Consider the following 20950-nt stretch of genomic DNA (forward strand, 5'->3'; position numbering starts at 1 on the left):
CCATCTCTTTCTCATGTATTCACGTCATCCTCTTAAACTAAAGATTTAAGTAAAATTCATATACAGAAAATGTGTGAAAAAACAGTTTATTTTTTGATATATATTGGTTATGCATTGATCAAAAAAATAGTTGATGTGTAATGTTATCACAGGTACCTGCAGCCCAAATGAGAACATCATTATACACATAATTTAATCACATCTCCCTGTCCTCCACTCTCCCCACCTTCACCCAGTATGTTACCTGCTACACCAGAGACAATAAAACATTGGACTTATTGTATGCCAACACCAAGGAGGCATACAGCTCATCACCTCTCCCTCCCCACAGGGAACTGTGCTGGCACCGTTCCTCTTCACCCTCTACACTGCAGACTTCTCCATCAACTCCCCACGCTGCCACCTACAGAAGTTCTCTGACGACTCTGCCATAGTCGCCTCATCACAGGTGAGGACGACTCCGAGTACAGACGGTGGACTCTGGACTTTGTAGACTGGTGTCAGCAGAACCACCTGCTGATAAACGCCGGGAAAACCAAGGAGTTGGTGGTGGACTTCCGGAGACGCAGACCCACCACACTGACAGCGGTGAACATCCAGGGAGTGGACATTGAGATAGTGGACTCTTATAGGTACCTGGGTGTTCACCTGAATAATAAACTGGACTGGAGCCACAACACTGATGCTCTTTACAGGAAGGGTCAGAGCAGACTCCACCTGCTGAGGCGGCTGAGGTCATTTGGAGTCCAGGGAGCGCTTTTAAAGACCTTCTATGACTCTGTGGTGGCATCTGTCATTTTTTACAGTGTGGTATGTTGGAGCAGCAGTTTATCAGCAGCTGAGACGAAGAGGTTGGATAAACTCATCAGGAAGTCCAGCTCTGTTCTGGGATGCACCCTGGACCCAGTGCAGGTGGTGGGAGACAGAAGGACTGTGGCCAAAATAACATCTCTGATGGACAGAGTCTCCCAGCCCATGCATGTAAATGCTGCTGAACTGCAGAGCTGCTTCAGTGACAGACTGCTGCATCCTCGATGCATGAAGGAGCGTTTCTGCAGGTCCTTCCTCCCTGCAGCTGTCAGACTGTACAACCAGAACTGCTCCCAGCAAACATACAGTGGGGCAAAAAAGTATTTAGTCAGCCACCGATTGTGCAAGTTCCCCCACTTAAAATGATGACAGAGGTCAGTAATTTGCACCAGAGGTACACTTCAACTGTGAGAGAGAGAATGTGAAAGAAAAATCCATGAATCCACATGGTAGGATTTGTAAAGAATTTATTGGTAAATGAAACACACGTGAGCCTTCTGCCGATATGCAGTGTTTCACATGGTTACAGCTGCTGCTGAAATTCTTCATCGCTCACTAGCTTCTCTGTAAAATGGTGTGTTTAGACACTAGAGCCAAAATCTGGATAATCGCCCATATTATGCTGATTGTGTTATTTTTCTGCTTGTGTGACTCTTTCATGTTGTAATGAATCACATTTAACTGGGGAAATATTAGATTTCTCTAAACCCTGACACAATCTCTGGACCAAGCCAGCTAATAAAAAACCCAAGGGAGGCTGGCAGAGCATCCCTGTATCCTATTCACGTCTTTGTATTTGTTCTCATGCTTTCCTCTTTCAGACATTCAGTTTGGGAGCTTCTTTTTCATTGTATTCTTGTTGTTTTCATGTTTCATGATGATTTTTCTTTTTAATTTTGCTTCTTCCTTGGTTTGCTTAAAGCTTGCTTGGTATCATATCTGATATTCTTGTTGACTTTGTACGGCTATAAAATTCCAAATGAAATTGGGAGTATTTAAAGTAAAATTTTCTATGCTCGGCGTCTTTTATGAAATGAAGGTGTAAATGATGTATTTCACATTTTCTGTCACAGCCCTCTGTGTCTTTGGTCCATCCTGAGGTCTCTGCCATCAAACAGATGAATTCTCTGCACCGTTCAACATGGATTGTTTAACTGGTATTCAAATAGCTAGCGAGTAGTGTCAACAAAGGGACACTGTGGATCAGTGTGAGTCTTACAAACTCTCCTGATCTCTGCCTGGTGACAGTGGCATGAGGTGAGGTCCGGAACAAGAAGTAGTCAGGTAAATGGAGAGCTTTGCCTCGAGCCCCCAAAGCCATGTGATTAAAACTTGAGGGGGTAGGGACAAATAAGTAAATACTTCAGCCTACTCCTTTTCAAACAAATAATGGAATGATATTTTGTAATGATTGTGAAGGCACATGTTTGAAATGTTTGAAATAAAAATGAACTGAACTGAACTGAACTGAATCATGTGTTATGATAAATAATTAGGGTAGTATTGTGCTTACATTTTTTTGCATATGTAGTTTTCTTTCCAGACCTATTACAAGTCAGATGCTTGAACAGAAAAACATTTACCAACTGAAGGAAACGGTTTCCAGGGCCTAATCCGTGGATCGACTTCCTCCGAGGCGTGGACGTCTATCAGCAGAGAATGTCCCTTAGTCTGTAACACAGTCAAATATATTCTCAAGTAATATTCAAGCATGCCATTCAGCGTGTTAGTACGAGCTCGGGAGCAGCTTGGGAGAACAAGAAAACAGAGACTGCTTTAGATTGTCTTCCCAAATTGACTCAACTTTATTCTCAAGTACAACAGTTTATATAGAGGGTAAAATTCATGAGTCAGCAGATTCTCAGTTTAAACCAGTACAGACCAAGATAAGGCAGCGTCTTCCTGCCCTTGGGTGAAGAAGCACCCTTTGTATAGTTTATCAGTTCAGCTACAATTGTGATTATCTCAGCGACATATTTTCAAGGCACGAAATAAAGAGTTCTTTCATTAGTGAATTCTGAAACAAACCATTTGGCCTTCAACAGGCGTCTCCTAAGAGATTTAGAAACTAATGTAGCTGAGGGAGTGATCTCTGTGGTATTTCAACCTTGTACCAGCCTGTGATTCTCACACATCAATTCTTGGGTCAAAGAGAAAAATAACTAAAACAAAGGGGCCTTATTGAATGACAGAGTTTTCCTGTATAATGTCACTATAAAACAATATCCAGTAAATGCTACCATGGTACTAAAATACCTAACACCAACCATCTGAGCGGTGCTTTGTAAAAACAGTTTATACATCACATTAGATGCAGAGATCTATTATTATCTTTTGGATGATCAGATTTCTTCTATGTGAAATTATTAGTTTGTTATAAGCATTCAAAGATGAACTGAAGGTTGCAGAGCCATGTCCTGCTTCAGCTTTGCATTCATTTAGTTAAAGATGTTCATTTGTTTGGACCTTGCCAATATGCTTTCTATTCATGTTCATACTCTGTATTATATATTGTGGTACTTTATGTCCTAATGCCAGTGACGCACTATTAGTTCAAAGGGCTTTGCCATAACTGGATCGTATCAGCATGCATTTGATGCCTCTCAGTTCCTTAGGTGTTTAGTAGACAGCCTGCAGGAGGATGGTGCGCTGTGTTCTCCACCCTTTGTGTAGGAGGCTGACAATGAAACAGTCTTTGAAGAGAATAAAAATTCTTTAATGCATCAGATAGCACAGACAAGAGGGGAGTGTTTTTAAGAGCTTTGCACAGTGGGGGCTGCAGAAACCTGCAGGGATGTGAATTGACTGTTCATGACGATGCTTAATAGCTGGGTTTTGAGGCAGATCAATAGTGGTGTAGTCAAGTGCTGATGGTTTATTATCTTCACTGCAAGCTACAAGATGGTCCACCTGGCCACAAAGCACTGCTTCAAGAAAGAGATGTACATGTGCACAGGCAACAGTGAACAAAACTATCCGCACGCACACTTTCTGCAGAAACGTTACTATTCCTCGTGTTAGATAAAATTCAAGATACTTTAAAACACAAACAAGTTAAATGTGTGGAGGTTGTTTAACTTAGTGAATCCTCAGAATATTAAGTGAATGTTATTTTACTAGCTTTTTGCACAATGGAAAGGTATGCCACATGGGTCAGAGATCTTAGTCTTTGAATTCAGATGTTTTCAGTCCTAATGCCACAGTTGTATAAAATCAGGCACTTAGCCACGCCTCCTCCCTTTACGGACATTCGTTTGAATGGGTCAGTATTTCCCAAATGTTTGAATGCGGGAGTGTAATGAGATGCCATTATTGCAACTAGTCAGGTTATGAATTTGCACACCTAAATATCCCACGATCAACAGTAAATGGTTTCACTGCATATTGGGAGAGTTAAAGAATCAAAGAAACTCAGACAGCCTGAGTTGGGGGGTGGCTGTGGCTCAGGTGGTAACCCCAAGTTGCCCTTCGATGCATCTATCAGACTGTGTTTATTAGTTTGCACTTGAGAAGAAGTGCATGTGTGAATGAGTCACGTTGTATAGAGCGCTTTGAAGTACTCCAGGAGAGTAGAAAAGTGCTGTATAAGAATCAGTCCATTTACACAGTGGCAGACCAAGTAACGTTACAGAATTAGGTCACTGATTTGTGCACGTGTTAAGGTGCACAGTGCGTAAATGTTGCCAACTGCAGAGCTCCAAACCTACTGTGGCACTGACATCTGTGTGCCAGCAGCTGCAGGGTTTCCATGTCCACATAGTGTAGATGCAGTGATCAGAGTTTTTGTAGGCTGAGTTTCTTGTGGGCTGTACAGGTGTCGTACTGGTAAATAGGATAGTGATTATTTGGAGGGATCAGACTTGACTCATAGCTCCCCCTCTTCAGTTAGTCGTGCTGTGACAGAGCACTGTTTGGCTCCTCTTAGACGTAAGGTTCAAAACAAAGTTGTTGGCTAACTTTAATCTTGTAATGAAAAATAATTATATCCTGGTTGATCTTCCCACATCCATAGAGCACAAAGGCTCACTGAACAGGGCCATCTCACCCACAGGCAAATAGGAATAATGAAGAGGTGGCCAGGAAAGCTGCAGCCACTAAATAGCTCCAGGCAGTCAGGCAAGTCTGGACAACTCAGCTGAATGGGAAGAACAAGATCCAGGCAGTTAACACCTATGCCCTGCCTGCGATCAGATCCCATGCAGGGATAATAACCTGGCCAAAGGAGGAGATAGAAGAACATCAGATATCTCTGTCCAGAAGAGCGCAGTCGTAGGAACAGCTAAGATACTGCGCAGGAAGCTCAAACTCCCACACCTCTGGTAGAGGACCTCAGCTTGAAGGTTAAAGACTGCCTGCAGGGGCCAGAGGGTAATTTTACATATACCAATCAAAAGTTTTAGAACACCTCAATTTTTCCAGTTTTTATTGAAAATTATTCAGTTTAATGTCTCATTGAACTCTGAAAGGAAAGCATAGTACAAATAAGAAAGCAGAATTCATGGAATCCGTTTATAGACCAGAATGTATTCTAACCTTTGACTCATCAGGAGCCCCCTTTGACAGATATAACAGCTGAACACAGCCGTGGCTTCTTTCTACAATAGAAATCAAATATTGTCCCATATCTGTTGCAGAAGTTCCCATAAATGTGGACCTTGTAGGTTGCTTTGCTCTTCTGTCCAGTTGAAACCAGCTCGATGGGGTTTCAGTCTGGAGGCTGTGCTGGACTCCATGTTTTCAAGTTCACCATCTTGTTCTTTTTCCTGAGGTAGTTCTGGCACAGCTTGGACTGATGTTTTGGGTCATCGTGCTGTAGGATGAACCCCTGACCAACTAGCCTCATACCAGAGGGTCCTGCACGGTGCTGCATGAATGCTGTGGTAGCTGTTTTGGTTCAAGGAGCCTCTCACTCTGTACAAGTACCCCTGAGCAAGGTACCGTCCCTACACACTGCTCCCCGGGCGCTGCATTGGTGGCTGCCCACTGCTTCACTGGGTGAATGGGTTAAATGCAGAGGAACTATTTCCCTATGGGGACTAACACATACACACCCAGCTGTATAGAAACTCCGTCATGCTAGCTAGCACGCAGTACGAAAAAGTCAGCACAACGAAAATAAACTCCACCTAAGCTTGGTTCATATCTGACCCAGAGAGACTGCAGGTCATAACTTCTTACCTGAAGTTCAGTTCACACTCGGACCGGCGGCCGCCTCGGGCCTCTCCTCCTGCCTCCCTTTTCCTTCATCCACCTGCTGGCCTCCACCACTTGCTGATGTTACTGAATCTGTGGAAGCTCCGCGATAGCCACCACACGAAGTAACGAGTAACGAGCCTCTCTAAATCCCAGTAACGAGTAACGCGTTCCTGATTTTGGCATAATAACTAGTTACCGTGCTCGTTACCACAATAATAACGTAGTTACTGTAACGCGTTACTTAATAACGTGTTACGGGGTACAGGTGTATCACTGCGGTTCAGGGGAGGCATTCCTCCTCTGTCCCCTCTTGGCCACCTGTCTCAGTTTTATTCCACACCTTAGGCACTCACATTACTTACACTCTCATGACACACACACATAGGGCCTTGGGGGTGGGCACGCTAAACTGCGACCAGAGGACAGGCTGTTTATTCAGCCTCACCTCAGGTGCTGGTGCCCACCTCTCAATTTTAAATACATGCAGATATTGAGGATTCTTGGGAGGGGCCATGCTGACACCAGCTGTTATCTGGCAGAGGCTCGTTGGTACCACTTTAGGACAGCATGCATCAACACCACATATGAGCGGGCAGAGTGAGGTATGGGGTCTTCACACCGTTGTATATACTGTAGAATGATGTAACCGGTGATGTAACGGAGGGAAGGTGATTCTATTTCCACAGTGTTTTTTCTAAAGGGAGGAAACCTTCCTCCAAACGGACAGAGCAGTGGAGCCGCCAAGGGAAAGCACACGATTAAAAAACTGTATAATTAAAATATAATTTATTATATTTAAATAGTTTAAAATGTAAAATGAATTAAAACAACCCTGGCCAAGGGGTAACACAATAAAAATCAATAAAACACAACATTAAAAGTCCAGTGGCATCCGCCACGGTATAAAAGTCACAAAGAACTAAGAAATCCAGCGAAGTGATATAAAAGGGAAACCCAGCGGAGTCCTCGCCTTCCTCCCCGCGTTCCGCGTCCCGGTACGCTGAAGAAAGGGAGGGAGCGGCAGTCACTATTCTTTTCGGCAGTTTTCATTCAATAAAAGGGGATAAGTCGAAGACTTACCCCGGGTGGGCAGAGCTCTCAACTCCGCCCGCCGCTTCTTTAAAACTGCAAATCGGCACCAGCTGTCTCGCCGTCTCTGCTCTCCCGCAGTGCACAAGCTGGGCTCTTGTTGCTACTGCCGTCCGACTGTTTGCTCCGCGTCCCTAGTCGCTGGTGCTGTATCGTGCCCTGGAACGCCAAGCACCAACCCGTCTTATGTGTCACTCTTTTCGTGTTGCTCTCAAACCTCATGTCAGGCCTCATGTCCCACGCCATGTGTCACGCCTCTGTGACTTCACCCTGAAGCCTCACGTCAGGCCTCTCAGGCCTCATCTCCTAAGCCTCCGTGTCACTTCAGGCTCTCGTGGGTTCCCGTGACACTCATGGGTGCCTTCATGCTTCGGTCCTCTCTTGCCTCTCGGTCGAACTGCTTCCTGTGGTCTGCCAGGCCCTCTTATTGGCCTCTCTGGGATCTCTCGCAGGTGTGATCAGTTTATTATCAGGTAGGGGCGGAGTCTTTCCAGGACAAGTCAACAAATAAATACCATTAAAACATGCAGTAAAACTCATAAAAATAACCCAATGTACAATATTTAAACATTAAAAAGATAAAACACAACAAAAACATGCACAGTAAAAAAACTTAGATAACTTGTCCCTTTCCACCCCGTGACAGTGACATAACACTCTCCACAGATTCTCCAGACCCTTTCATGTCTGTCATGTGTGCTTAGGGTGGAGCTGTTCTCATCTGTAAAAGCACAGGGTGCCAGTGATGGACCTGCCAATTCCGGTATTCTACGGCTAATACCAGTCTGGGTCCATGGTGCCAGGCTGGAGTATGTCGGGCCCTCATGAAGTCTGTTCCTGTTTGTTTGGTCAGAGACGTTCACACCAGTGGCCTGCTGGGGGTAATTTTGTAGGGTTGTGGCAGTCCTGGCATCCTGTTCTTCCTTGCACAAAGGAGGAGATCCTGGTCCTGCTGGTAGGTGAACGACCTCCTAAGGCTCTTTCCAGCTCTGATAGAGTCACTGCCTGTCCCCAGGATTCTCCTCTATGCTCTTAAGACTGTGCTGGGAGACACAGCATACCTGCCAAAGTTGCGTATTGATGTGCTATTTTGGAGTAACTGGACTACTTATGCAACCTCATTAGGGTCCAAGTCTCACCTCATGTTACCAGTAGTGATGGTGGCCTTAGCCAAATGGAAATCCAGTAAAAAAAAACCCAGAAAAGATGAGAAAATGTGACGGGCCTCCACCTGTAAAACCATTCCTATTTTAGGGAATTGTTGCCCCTTTAGTGCATCTACTGTCATTAACACTAAAGCAGTTGACACTGATTAACAACCCCCTCTGTACAATGTATTATAGTACAAGTTAATTGTCAAATGTACAACAAATGTGTGCACTTTGAGTAAATAATAAAAATATTGGTGTTTTCTTGTTTAAATGACAGGTGGTCTAATACATGTATAACAGCTGTAGGTAATTTGGTGGTTGCAGGTCTTGCCTTTCTGTATACGGAGTCAGACAGGAACACAAAGAGTCGCAGTAACCTACCTGCATGTAAAAGTATCAATTTATGTTTCATATTCATTTATTTTGCTTAAACGATGTAAAGAAACACATGAGTAGATACATTTACTACAGGGAAGAGGTAAAGCACCTAGCTATGTGGTGCTGACAATAACCTGCTCCTGAATATCAGCATAACCAAAGAGCTCATTGTGGACTTCAAGAGGGAGAAGACAGTAACCCATGTCCCCATCTACATAAATGGCAGAGCAGTTGAACGGGTCTCCGGCTTCAAGTTCTTGGGGACCCACATCTCTGAGAATCTGCCCTGGTCAACTACCACCTGCAGCCTGGTCAAGAAGGCCCATCAGAGCCCTTTTTTTTCTTGGGGACTCTGAAGAAGAATCACTTGATCCTTGGACACTCCTCCTCCCACCATCCCTCCCAATGACCATGATCATGACTGTCATTCATTCTCAACATTCACCATATGCTCAAATTGGGTACGGCTATAGTTTAGGAAGGCGGTCCCCAACGCCCGGGCCACGGGCCGGTACCAGTCGTTTGGTACTGGGCCGCGAGAGTTGAGGCTCAGGTGTGAAATTTATGGTTTTCGGGTTTTTTATCAGTTTTTATTGTTATCATTTTTATCGTTAACTCGGTTTCCCTGGGTCTTTTCCCGTGTGTTATGAATAAATCTTCTTTTTTTTGGTGCCGGTACTGGTTTGTGTCATGGTCCTGGGCCGGGTTGGCCCAGTATTCTTAGTTCTCTTGTATTTTTGTATTCAGTTCCCTGTTTAGGTTCTGTTTCCGGAGTTGCCCTGTTATGTTGTTCCCTGTGTGCTTTCCCTTTGTGACTCTCACCCCCTGTGTGCCCCTCTATGTATTCATGAGCCCTTGTCCCCTTTCGTGTTTTATTCCATGTTTTCCCCAGCCTGTTATGTCTGTGTTCTCCCCGTGCTCTCTCCTCCTGTCTGAACCTCTGTGTACTTCCTGTTTGACTCTGCCCGTCTCCCGTCAGTGTTATGTTCACCCCGCCCTGTCTCGTTATGGTTATCTGTGTCAGCTGTGTTCCCCGTGTGTTCCCACTTTCCTCGTTAACCCTCTGTGTATTTCTGTCTGCGTCTCCCTCTGTTCGGCGTCGCGTTCTCCCTCATGTTGTGTGTTATTCTCCCCGTGGTTCCTGGTACATCTCATGTTTAGATTTCCAGTTTAGTTCAGTACTGTTTTGTGTTTCACCTTTAAGCCAGCATTAAAACTGTGATCTTTAAGTTTATCTGTGAGTCTGCATCTTGGGTCCTTCTCCTGCCTGCCACACAACGAATCATGACAGAAGAACGCGACCCCGAACTGGACCCAGCAGCTCACAACCCCTCCGCGGACCTCCAGGAAGACTTGGTCTACACGGTGGAATACCACTGTGAGGAATGGGCGACGCTGCCTAGAGGCGAATACCGGGAGACCGTAGCCGTCCGTCTTCAGCGGATGGTGTCCGGGCTCCCGTGGCTATTCGGCGCGCTGCGCCCCCACATCCGGGACTTTCTTGTGTCCGCCGTGGGCATCCGCCCGGGGCAGCTGTCCCAGAAAGAACCGGAAACGGTCAGGATCGGGACCATGGGGCTCACCACCGTTACGCCGCCTGGTCGCTTCTCTTCAGCTTCTACATCTTCGCCACCGCCTGTCTACACTACGTGGCGCACGGAGATGCCAGAGGCCAGCGACTTCGGTGAAGAGGAGCAGCAGCAGGTGTTACGGGCGTATCGGGAGGACGAGCTCCGTTGGAAGCCCTGGCTTATCACCGAGGAGGAGCTCTCGTCAGCTGTCCCACCACAGATCGACCACCCACCCTCGCCGCCGCGATCGGGCTACTCGTCTCCTGCTTCCTGCCTGGCACGGATGTGGTCTGAGGGCGAGGAGCCGGTCGCCACGGAAGGCCAGGCTGAGCCCACGGCCGCCCCTAAGAGGAAACGGCGTTCCCGCCGCTGTCGCGCACCGCCACGGCCTGTTCTGCCCTCCACTGAGCAACACGAGGTGGCTGTGGGGGGCGCGGATTCCGACCTCGAGGAGCGGCAGCGCGCCGTATGCGCGCAACTGGAGGAAGAGCTACGAGAGGAGCCATGGCTCGCTCCCCCCTACGATGAGGTTTTCCGCGGGACACGGCTAGCCCTTGGGGGCCCCCGGAGTTGCCTGGGACTCCCGCCTGCCACTCCGCTTACTACCGCCTCCTCAGCCGCTGCGACGCCTCAGGAGCCTCCATCTCCCACGTCTACGGGGCCCACGGCCAAAAGAAAACGGCGTTCGCGTCGCCACCGCATCGCCCGACGCTCGGAGGTGAGTGAAACTGTCCAGTCGCTCCAAGTTACCTCTGAGCGGAAGGCATGTGAGGAGGCTACGGACTTAGCCGGTGAGGTGGCTAGCAATGAGCCGTTCACCGAGCCGCAGGCCAGAGACAGTTCCGCTCCCGCTTCACTCAACCCGGCAGGGACCACAGACTCGATTCACAGACTGACAAGGTTTCCCACCGCCTTTGGTTTTAATAGCAGTAGGGAGGTGTTTCCTTTGGTGTCTCTTTCCGTGTCTGCAGTTCCAACTAAACCTGAGTTGCCTGTGGTTTCTCTCTTCCCTCCTGAGCCGGCCCTGCTCCTCCATCAGTCACTGAATGAAGGCAACGAAAGCATAGCTAGTGCTCCGGTGTGCCCAGCTACACTTGCTTTTCACGAACCAGAGACTGTGAACACTGGTCATGAACCCCTAGCATGTTACCAAGATGCACACATAACAGCAGATCATGGTGACCAGGACACTGTAATGTCACAACACGTCTCCTGTCTCCCCATAGATAACAAACCAGGTGGTTCTGAACTGTTTTGCTCCAGCACCATAACCACCACTCAGGAGATGGAAGCTGGGGTCAGGATTTATGTGACACCATTTTCTCCTGCCTCTATGAACTCGTCACTAGATAGGGTTTTGGCCCCGAACAATGTCGTAACCACCCTCTCTCAGCCTGAAGTGTCACCTGCTTCAGTTAATGGTTCACGTACCGTTTCACCTATATCTGTCTCTCCACTCAATAGGGTTAGCACTCTGAAACCACAGATCACTGCGGGTACGGGTTCCAACAAACACGTCCATCCAACACACCACAGTCATGCTACCACGGTGCCATTAGTTAGGTCCATATCTGTGTATTTACTGTTTTTCCAGGAGTCAGCTCCTGGTGATCTAAGCTTTGTTTTTGTGGATCGAGTGGTGGTTCTTGTTTTCCGTATGGTCGAACCAGCTCCTCTGAGCCGCACACTACCACCGGTTGAGTCCAACCAGCTTATGTTGACCTCTCCTAGGACTACACAGACTGGGCTAGTAACCTCTGAGCCACTTTGGACTGATGCAGACTTTGGGAACCTAATGATTGCTGGCTCAGAACTGGTGGTCCCTACCACTGTCCACTTCATGGTTTCTTGTGTTAAGATGTTAAGCCCTATAGACTGTTTTTTACCTGCTCTCTCTCTCTCTGGGTTTGTGCCTCAGCAGCCTGTGTTTCCTCAGCTCCTAGTCCAGCCAGGGGCCTTCATAACAGTTTGTCCTGCGTCTGCTGTTGGACTCCCAGGTGTGCCTATCCGGCACCCTGCGGCGACGCCACCGCTTCGCGTCACGTCAGCTGGAGGGCCCGAGGGGCCCGTTCAGCCTCCTGTCTCCGCTGGAGGGTCCGAGGGGTCCGTTCAGCCCCCTGTCTCCGCTGGAGGGTCCGAGGGGCCCGTTCAACCTCCATCAGCCTCTGCAGCTCCGCCTGGTCCAGCCTCAGCCTCAGAGCCTTTGTCCTCGTCTGGCCCAGCCTCAGAGTCTCCCGCCTCGACCGGTCCCGCCTCGACTGGTCCTGTGCCCACCGGGCCTCGGCCAGTACGCCTGACACTGGAGAGCCGCCGCTGCCTTCCGCGCGGCCGGCCTCCTGAACTGCTTAGTCGTCTCCTTCGCCGCCGCCGCTGCCTTCCGCGCAGCCGGCCCCCTGAACTGCTCCGTCGTCTCCTTCGTTGCCGCCGTTGCCCTCCGCGCGGCCGGCCTCCGGACCAGCTCTGTCACCGGTGCCACCCGCCCGGTCGGCCCCCCGACCGTGTGACCCGTGAACTTTTGTGCCGGTGGGCTCTGGGTCGGCCCCCTGAACTTTATTTGAACTATGGTCTTGTGCTCCTGTGTTTTCTGTTGTTCGTTTTTGTTCCGTCTCCCTCTGTTCGGCGTCGCGTTCTCCCTCATGTTGTGTGTTATTCTCCCCGTGGTTCCTGGTACATCTCATGTTTAGATTTCCAGTTTAGTTCAGTACTGTTTTGTGTTTCACCTTTAAGCCAGCATTAAAACTGTGATCTTTAAGTTTATCCCCGTGTCTGTGAGTCTGCATCTTGGGTCCTTCTCCTGCCTGCCACACAACGAATCATGACAGTTTGATTTTGTTGTGTTTATCCGCTGCACCTTAAAGGCCGTTCCATGAAAATAGTGCCAAACCTAAACCGGTCCGTGGCGCATAAAAGGTTGGAGACCGCTGGTTTAGGACACGGACATAGTCTCTGTTATAGTGCCTACACTGTTCACTATTATAGTCTGTTCAGAGAGCTAAGCTTCCACTACTGTAGATATATTCATAGCACTTTGTAGATCTGTTTACCTCATACTGTTAGGTGGGCTGGATTACACAGATGGATTACGTGGCAGAAACACACACGGACGCAGAATAGTTAGGGGGAATATTTACAAGGGAAGGGGCTATATACAGTGATAAATAAAAATGTGCCAGGAGGTAAACACCGAGGCGATGAGACGGAGCCGAAGCATGCAGGTAGGCAGCAGACGCACCGGAGCTACCTGACAACAGGGAACAAAACAGGGCTTATGACATACCGTTGATAGCCGAACGTTAAACACAAGTGGACGGAGAGAGTTGGAGAGCTTACTTGACCACCCAAACCACAGCCGCTGCGGTGAACGCCGCCTGATGGTACGTAGCACTCCGTCGCGGATCCACAATAGTCAACACAAAATCCTAGGTAGGCGGGCAGGGGATGGAACAGGCTAAGACAAAGAAAAGTAGGCGAAACGTGGATCCTTTAAAACATACAGCTCCACAGCGTAAAATCAACAGATGCAGCCTGTGCTGACTAGTTACCACTTGTGACAGCGACAATACTCCGACACCAGACGTCCGTGACTCAGCTCCCTAAGAGCGCTCACTGATGACGTCCGATGCGTCGCAGGTGTGTTGGAATGCCATCAAGCCCAGCCTCGCCTACCTATAACCAAAAAGGAAAACAAAACCCAAACAACAACAATACACCTACCCACCACCTCCTAACACATACATCTGAATATATGTAGCACATCTGTATAATTGTTCATATTACACCTGCATATATAAATATACAGATCATCTGTATATCTGTCTGTAGTTCATCTGTATATTTGGTCTCTTTGGACATAATCAGTGAATAACTATTCCACCATTTAAACGACCCTCAACTGTATATATCAGTACATCTGTGTATTTGCTCTCTATTTAACTTATCTGTATATAATCGGCTCTTATTGCACTTACTGCACTTTGCACTTCCTATTAGATGCAAACTGTTTTTCGTCACCCTGCATTCACACATGTGTAAAGACAATAAATTTGAATCCTAATAAGCAAAAAAGTGTGAGAGCACCACCAAGAAAGAAGCTAGTGGTATCTTTCTCTGAAATGCACTGACCAGTATCACTGTGTCGTCTTATTTACAGATACTCGTAGAATCATGCTTTAATCAAATATTTGTGCATATGTTGACAGTGCAGACCAAAGTTTGTGAATGGAAAGCGTGCTAGTTCCATCTATGTGGGGACGGCTGCAGCTCAGGAGGTAGACCAGGTCGTCCACTAATCTGAAGGTTCAATCCCTGGCTGCCCAAGCCTGCATGCTTAAGTATCCTTGGGCAAGATACTGAACCCCAAGTTGCTCTTTGATACGTTCATCATTGTATGAACATGTGTGAATGTTACATAGAAAGCACTTGGTGCTTGGGTGATAGTGATGTGTCGGTCGCGAACGAAACGGCTCTTAGAGCCGACTCTTTGAAGTCAACGACACGAGCCGACTCCTTATTGGGAGCCATGGTTTCTTTTTCTTTCTCTCACCCTCTCTCTCTCTCTCTCTCTCACTTTTTCCCGCTTCACTCGGCACGCCAGCCTTGTGCTTTGCGCTGGGTAGAGGGGGGAGGGGCGGTAGTTACACTCAGTAGCACAGGAACAGAGGGACGATCTGATTTCCTCGTGTCAGCATTGTTCCCACATCATCATAATTAATGTTGTTCCAGGTTCAACATTGCAAGTGACCAATCACCTTCTTGTGACGTCATTCCTTTGCGACTTCGAAATACCCGCCTTCGAGTATTTCGAAATACAAGTGAAGAAGCGAAAAACCGCCGCCTGTCCACCGAATTTGAAGTCAATTTAGGATACTTTCCTTTAATAAACGGTAAGCATTATACATATGTTCCTCACTTGGCTTGCTGTTTGTTTGCTAGCGATAAGCTACTTGACGACAGCATTAGCTAACCAGTGTTCTCTAGACCAGCGTTCCCCAACTTTTTGGGTGTTTCGTGGCCCGGGGGTTGGGTCAGGCAAAATTGCAGTAGCTCCCCTGATCATTTTACAAACATAAGTGAAGAGAATCTGGACTAAAAGGCCTAGACTTATGATTGTGTGCTGAATCTATGAATCAAACTATCACCTGGAAACATAATTAACTGGTCCATAGCTGTGAAACTGGACATGAGTTCTTGATTCTATGGAGATTAACAGTAATCCAGAAATTTACAAATTTGTCCTGGGACATCGCGTAAATGTTGTCCCTGGGACATCGCGTAAATGTTGTCCCTGGGACATCGCGTAAATGTTGTCCCTGGGACATCGCGTAAATGTTGTCCCTGGGACATCGCGTAGATGTTGTCCCTGGGACATCGCGTAGATGTTGTCCCTGGGACATCGCGTAAATGTTGTCCCTGGGACATCGCGTAAATGTTGCCAGAGACATACCATATGAAAGTTTAGCTTCTTTTAGCCCCTGTTTGTTTTATATTATTTTATATATATATATATTTTTTAATATTATATTTAATATTTACATTGTATTGCAAAAAACCCCACAACAAGTTAAAATGAGTTAATGAATATTGACTAATTAAACCTTCGTTATTTTTCCACCAGAAATGGACGACATAATTAGAAGAAGTGTTCTGAATGACGAAAAAAAAAGAACTGGAAAAGACACACAACTTTGTGTGCATGTGTCACAATGCCAGGAGGACCCATTCAGTGTTGTGTTAGAAAAATTGAACTCATTAACCCTTCATGGACATTATAAATGTTTAAATGTTGCCTCAGGTAAAGACAGGAAAAGAGACTATTACAAATTCAACTGCATCAGAGCTGGGAAAAAAAGTCGAAACAGCTACAGAGCAGTGGGCTGTAAGGCCTATGTTTCATTTAAAGTACTCAAATGTTGGAAAGACCACACAGTCATCGTGCAGCGTACATATGATAAGCATGATGGGCATGATCCTTCGGACCCAAAAGACGCACATTTCAACAATATTTCCAGTGATTTGAGGAGGAAGATTGAGGAACTGCTTTCCCTTGGAACTAAGCCAGCCATCATACTAACCGAATGTCATAAATGGGCCAAAGAACATGGACACAGAGATCTTCACAACAGAGAGCATTTTGTCACACCACGTGACATTGACAGTGTTAGAACCTGCATGATGAGGAAGAAGCACTTTAACTGTGGAGACAGTCAAAGTGTACATACCTTACTTAATGGAAAACATCAAGAACATGTTCTCTTCTATCAACCATACACATCTGACCAAGAACTAATGATTGTTTTGCAGACACCTGTAATGAAATCAAACATGGAGAACTATGCAAAACAGTTAGTATTTGTTGACACCACGCACTGCGTTAACCAGTATTCATTTCCCTTATTCACACTTGTTGTAAGAGATGATCATGGGCATGGAGTCCCTGTGGCCTATGCTATTGTCAGCAACGAAAGTCCGAAAACCCTGGAAACTGTTCTTGGAATAGTTTGTGAGCATTTCCCAACTTCCCCGAGGTAAATAATACATTGACAGCTATTGATTTTGAAATAATTCCTTTTCAAAAAAGTTATAACATGCCAGAATCTAATGCTATAGCTGCAGCATGGGCTGCAAAAAACTTTCCTTTCCAGTTGTTAAAGTTATTCCTATAGGCTGTATGCAGTATTTTATATATCTACTTGTGAGTTGAAATGTTTAATTTGGCATTGAAGTGGTGCTTTGAGATAGCAAAAACATTTTCATACTGTTTAATCTCATTTAGTGTTTTCTTTTTTTCTGTAGAGCATTTATGGTTGACAAAGACTTTGCGGAAATAAATGCTTTGCAGAAGGTTTTTCCAGAGTCAGCTATCCTTCTATGCTGGTACCATGTCTTGCAGGTAAACCACATTGTTTTCTTTTCACGTTGTCTAAGATGCACCTGAAACACATTTTTACAACAGGGTCCTGTTGTTATGATTTGCCTCATTGTGATATTCACCTACTCAGGTTAATGAATATAAAGGGATAAAATGTTGAGTGACTATGTCCATCCATTTAAGACCACAGTGCACTCATCTTCTGGTGGCTGCTTCCCAAAGCTCTTTTTGACATTTAAAAATATGTTTGCCTGGTTGATTTCTGTAATGCACAGGTCCTCTTGTCCAGTGAGTGACAAAGTTATTTTTGGACGTCAGCTTTCTTTTATGCTTTTTGTACAGCTGCTCCTCTGTCTCTCTCTCCAGATTAACTTTTTTCCTCTTACATTCACAGGCTGTTAATCGATGGCTTTCAAAATCAGAGTCCGGGGTCCATGGGCTTTCTAACACCCAAAAGAGAAATGAAATCATTTCTTTCTTTTGTAAGCTGAAAGCTTGCACATCTGTAAGTGTAATTTGTCTATTTCACATTTTGATTTCTTGATTACACTAAGAGCATAATAACTTTCAGTTGCTAAAAAAAGTTACAGAGAGATACAAAATAGATTTTTGAAACAATTTCTAAAACTGGCTTCTTATCTTGCTTATCAAAACAAGTACTTAAGCTGTGCAGACCATCATTGTGTCACCCACTGTGCAGTAGAACTTGTGAGTGGGATTCTTTCACAGACAGATGCTGAAACCAAATATGCTTATAGGTTTAGTGTTCCTTCTTAGCCATTGTAAGGGAAGAAATAATTGCTTCTTAATACAAAAACACGACATATTATTAATAACTTAAAATTCTTAATGTTATTCAATAAAAGGAAAAGGGCTTCAATACATAATATTAAAGATTTCAATAGGTCTGTTAAATGGATTGAAATATATTCTGTTGCATCCAATTCTCTTAGGAGGACGACTTTAAAGCCACATCAGCAGAGTTCTGCCAGACATTTAAGCAATACCCTTTGGTGTGCCAGTATTTTCAGAAGCACTGGGAAGGCATTGGCCACACGTGGTGTGACTACGGCCGTCGCTTCAGTCACGCTTGTTCTGAAACAAACAATGTGATTGAAAGGTATGATTTATTATTTTGACCTCATTCAATTGTATTGCTGAAAAAAATATATTATGCTTTAATCCAAGAGGCTAAACTGAGTAGGTTCGTCATGTCATTGCCAGAACAGGTTTTAGGCAAATCCTTTCAATTCTAGCAGCGTTTTTTATGTTATCACAACAAAAAACAGAGTAGGTGGATTTGCCTAAATCAGCTAAACCGGCACAGAGCATTCCTTTATAAAAGACGTGTGCAATAGGTATTCCAATTTTTTAAAAAATAATACAGTCTTGATTAAAACTTTAAATTCCTTCAATTACAGTTACTAATCATTTCAAATAACTGTTTTTCAGATTTTTCCACCGCCTGAAATACCAGTTTTTATCTGGCTACAAGAATAGGCGTCTGGATGATCTGATTGAAGTGCTCCTAGGGAAGGCCGACGACTACTTCTCAGTCATAAAAACCCTGCAAGATGTGGGCCGCATGAAAAACAGGTTTGCTGACACCTTGTCTCAAGTTTCAGACTCTGCTTCAAGACTGATGGAAAGTGGTTGGGCTCTTAAAATTACAGTCAAGAACAGCCATGGAGTTAATGCATATCAAGTCCCATCTGAGTCAAGAGAAGACATGGTGTATGATGTCTGCCCTGTTGAGTCCTACTGCAACTGTACATATGGCTTACGAGGACTTCTTTGCAAGCATCTAGTGTTACTTGCAAAATTAGCAGAGGCTGACAATGACATCTATCCAAACATGGAAACAGACATTTCTACCTTGGCAAGAATTGCAGTGAAAGAAAGGCATTACTTTGTACACTGTGAGGACTTGAAAGTGATAAAAATGCCAAGTTTGTTTGGAAATCTGTGTTTTTTTGCATCGGCTGAAACACTTCAGTGCACTTGTTGTACGTTCTCTCACTATAACACATGTGCTTGCCTGAAGGTGGCTTGTAGCCATTTTAAAAAAATGAAAAACTCTCTGAAAAGTCCTCTATCAACTTTGAATGACACTCCTGTAGTTGAAAGCACAGACAAAAAATGCACAGAAGATGCAGTTGGAAAACTAAATGCTGTTTTAGACACAGTTAAACAGTGGGCATTCATTCCAGAGGGTATTACTCCAATGATAGATGAACTGCATACAAATGTCTTAAAAACAAAACAAGTAGGCAAAAGTATATGCCAGTACGAAATAAAGACGACAGAGAATGCACGCAAAATTAGGCCATTGTATTCTAGCAAGAAACGTTCGGCCAGCATCGACATTCCAACAGTCTGTGAAAATGAATGTGAACAGTCGATAACCACTGAAAGAGAGACATCCTCTGGAGAAAATGAAAACCTTTTGGAATACAAAACAAAAAAGAGAAGAGTTAAAGCTAAGTATATGCACAAGTAGACTTTTGTGTGACATTTCAAAGGGACTGCATCCATTACTTCTGTTTATTGAAACCTAAAGCTGAATAGCTGTCTTAACTTTCTGCCAAGGAACAGTTGAAAAGAAATTGTTTGGTCTCTCAAGCAGTTGTTATTTATGTGTGTTATTCATTACTTTGGTTTGGTTGCTGTTTTTGATACAAATTCATCTGTGCCCATTGTAATATTTTCATATGTTACTATTTTTATATTGCTATGCATTATAAATAAAGGATTACTTATTACTATTAAAGGTCTGCATTTGTAATTGTTGGTATTATTTATAAAATATGCGCTCTTAAGTTTTTTGCTCCATAAAACGATACCTGTCACTTTTTGGACATAGAGTATCAGCTGTTGAGAATCCTGGCTCATGCAAAATAGAAGTAAAAGGTTTCAACATCCAGCCTTTTTATGATTAAATACAAAGTGTAATAACAGAGTTATTGGGGTGTGATTTTGTTAATAGTTAGTCTTAAGTATAAGTTTAATAGTAATGAGTAAGAAAATATAGCCAGAATAATGGAATGAGACTAACACCTGACCTCACACTGAGATTTGGTATGAAGTGGCATGTTTGTGCTAATGCTGACATTGGGGCTCAGAGTTCCTCTGTGTGTATATATTTGTGAACGTTAACTTGGCTAATGTCCAAGGGTTTGACTGCTTTCCTGTTGGATTGTATCACAAAGAACAGGGATAAGAGCACCAGTGGCCGTGCGCACCCTCATCTCTCTCCTTCACCCGATCATTAGTGTTGGAAACCGGCATTAGCTCAGAGTAGATTAGACTTCAGTATAGTGCAAGTGATTTGATTTTATGATTATTTGATTCAGTTTTTTCTGTGTTCAAGCTCAATTACTTTAATAAAATATGTTGAATTCAAACAAATAAATAAACAAATAAACTGTGGACATTACCCTTTTAAACCTTTCTGAAACAAGACAGGTAAAAACCAGTGTATAAAAGTTTACATAGGTATAAATAGCTCTAACACTTTACTCCAGCCTGGCGTCCACACATGTGGACATCACATTTTGGGTTATTTAGACCAAAATACTAAATCTTGATCAACAAGTGCCTGATATACAGTTATGAGGACATTATACTGCAACTGTTCTATCGAAATTTCAAATTAATGTCCTCATATGTGGCTCTCATTTTTCTCAGAAACAAAAATTAGGTAAAAAAAACAAAACCTGGTAATTCTTTGTTTTTACATTCATCGGGTTCCAATCGGCCCAAATATCAAAGAGAAATTAAAAATGCATGCCATGGAAGATTTCGGGTCTTAGGGGGTTAAAATGACCAGACCCCTCCGGCCTGTTTTCCAGGCCACTAAATTAAACCCAGTCAATTACCAATTGAAC

The 20950-nt window shown here is 44.7% G+C and overlaps 1 protein-coding gene across 2 annotated transcripts; it reads left to right on the forward strand.

The window, feature by feature from the left end:
• Positions 1–14853: 14853 nt before the first annotated feature.
• On the forward strand, positions 14854–19715 carry LOC147303019 (uncharacterized). Of its 2 annotated transcripts, XM_086283544.1 has the most exons (6): positions 14854–15078; positions 15810–16719; positions 16988–17084; positions 17458–17568; positions 18017–18183; positions 18516–19715. In XM_086283544.1, the coding sequence occupies exons 2-6, from the start codon at positions 15812–15814 to the stop codon at positions 19561–19563; spliced, it is 2331 nt and encodes a 776-aa protein (XP_086139670.1). In that variant the 5' UTR covers positions 14854–15078; positions 15810–15811; the 3' UTR covers positions 19564–19715. The 2 variants fall into 2 exon arrangements, with proteins under 2 accessions (XP_086139670.1, XP_086139671.1); XM_086283545.1 differs by lacking the exons at positions 14854–15078; positions 15810–16719 and adding an exon at positions 16795–16886.
• The last annotated feature ends 1235 nt before the right edge of the window (positions 19716–20950 follow it).

The sequence above is a fragment of the Aulonocara sp. 'chitande type north' Nkhata Bay genome, linkage group LG23, assembly GCF_057382095.1.
Source record: "Aulonocara sp. 'chitande type north' Nkhata Bay isolate Kocher_YH1m ecotype deep benthic linkage group LG23, A_spYH_male_GT1.1, whole genome shotgun sequence".
Lineage (NCBI taxonomy): Eukaryota > Metazoa > Chordata > Actinopteri > Cichliformes > Cichlidae > Aulonocara > Aulonocara sp. 'chitande type north' Nkhata Bay.

What these genes read in the sequence shown, in the direction of transcription:
- LOC147303019 (XM_086283544.1), top strand. Translation starts at nt 15,812, where the DNA reads ATGGACGACATAATTAGAAGAAGTGTTCTGAATGACGAAAAAAAAAGA. An exon ending in AGCTGAAAGCTTGCACATCT is followed by an intron (nt 17,569 to 18,016) that starts GTAAGTGTAATT and finishes CAATTCTCTTAG; the next exon opens with GAGGACGACTTTAAAGCCAC. An exon ending in ACAAACAATGTGATTGAAAG is followed by an intron (nt 18,184 to 18,515) that starts GTATGATTTATT and finishes ACTGTTTTTCAG; the next exon opens with ATTTTTCCACCGCCTGAAAT.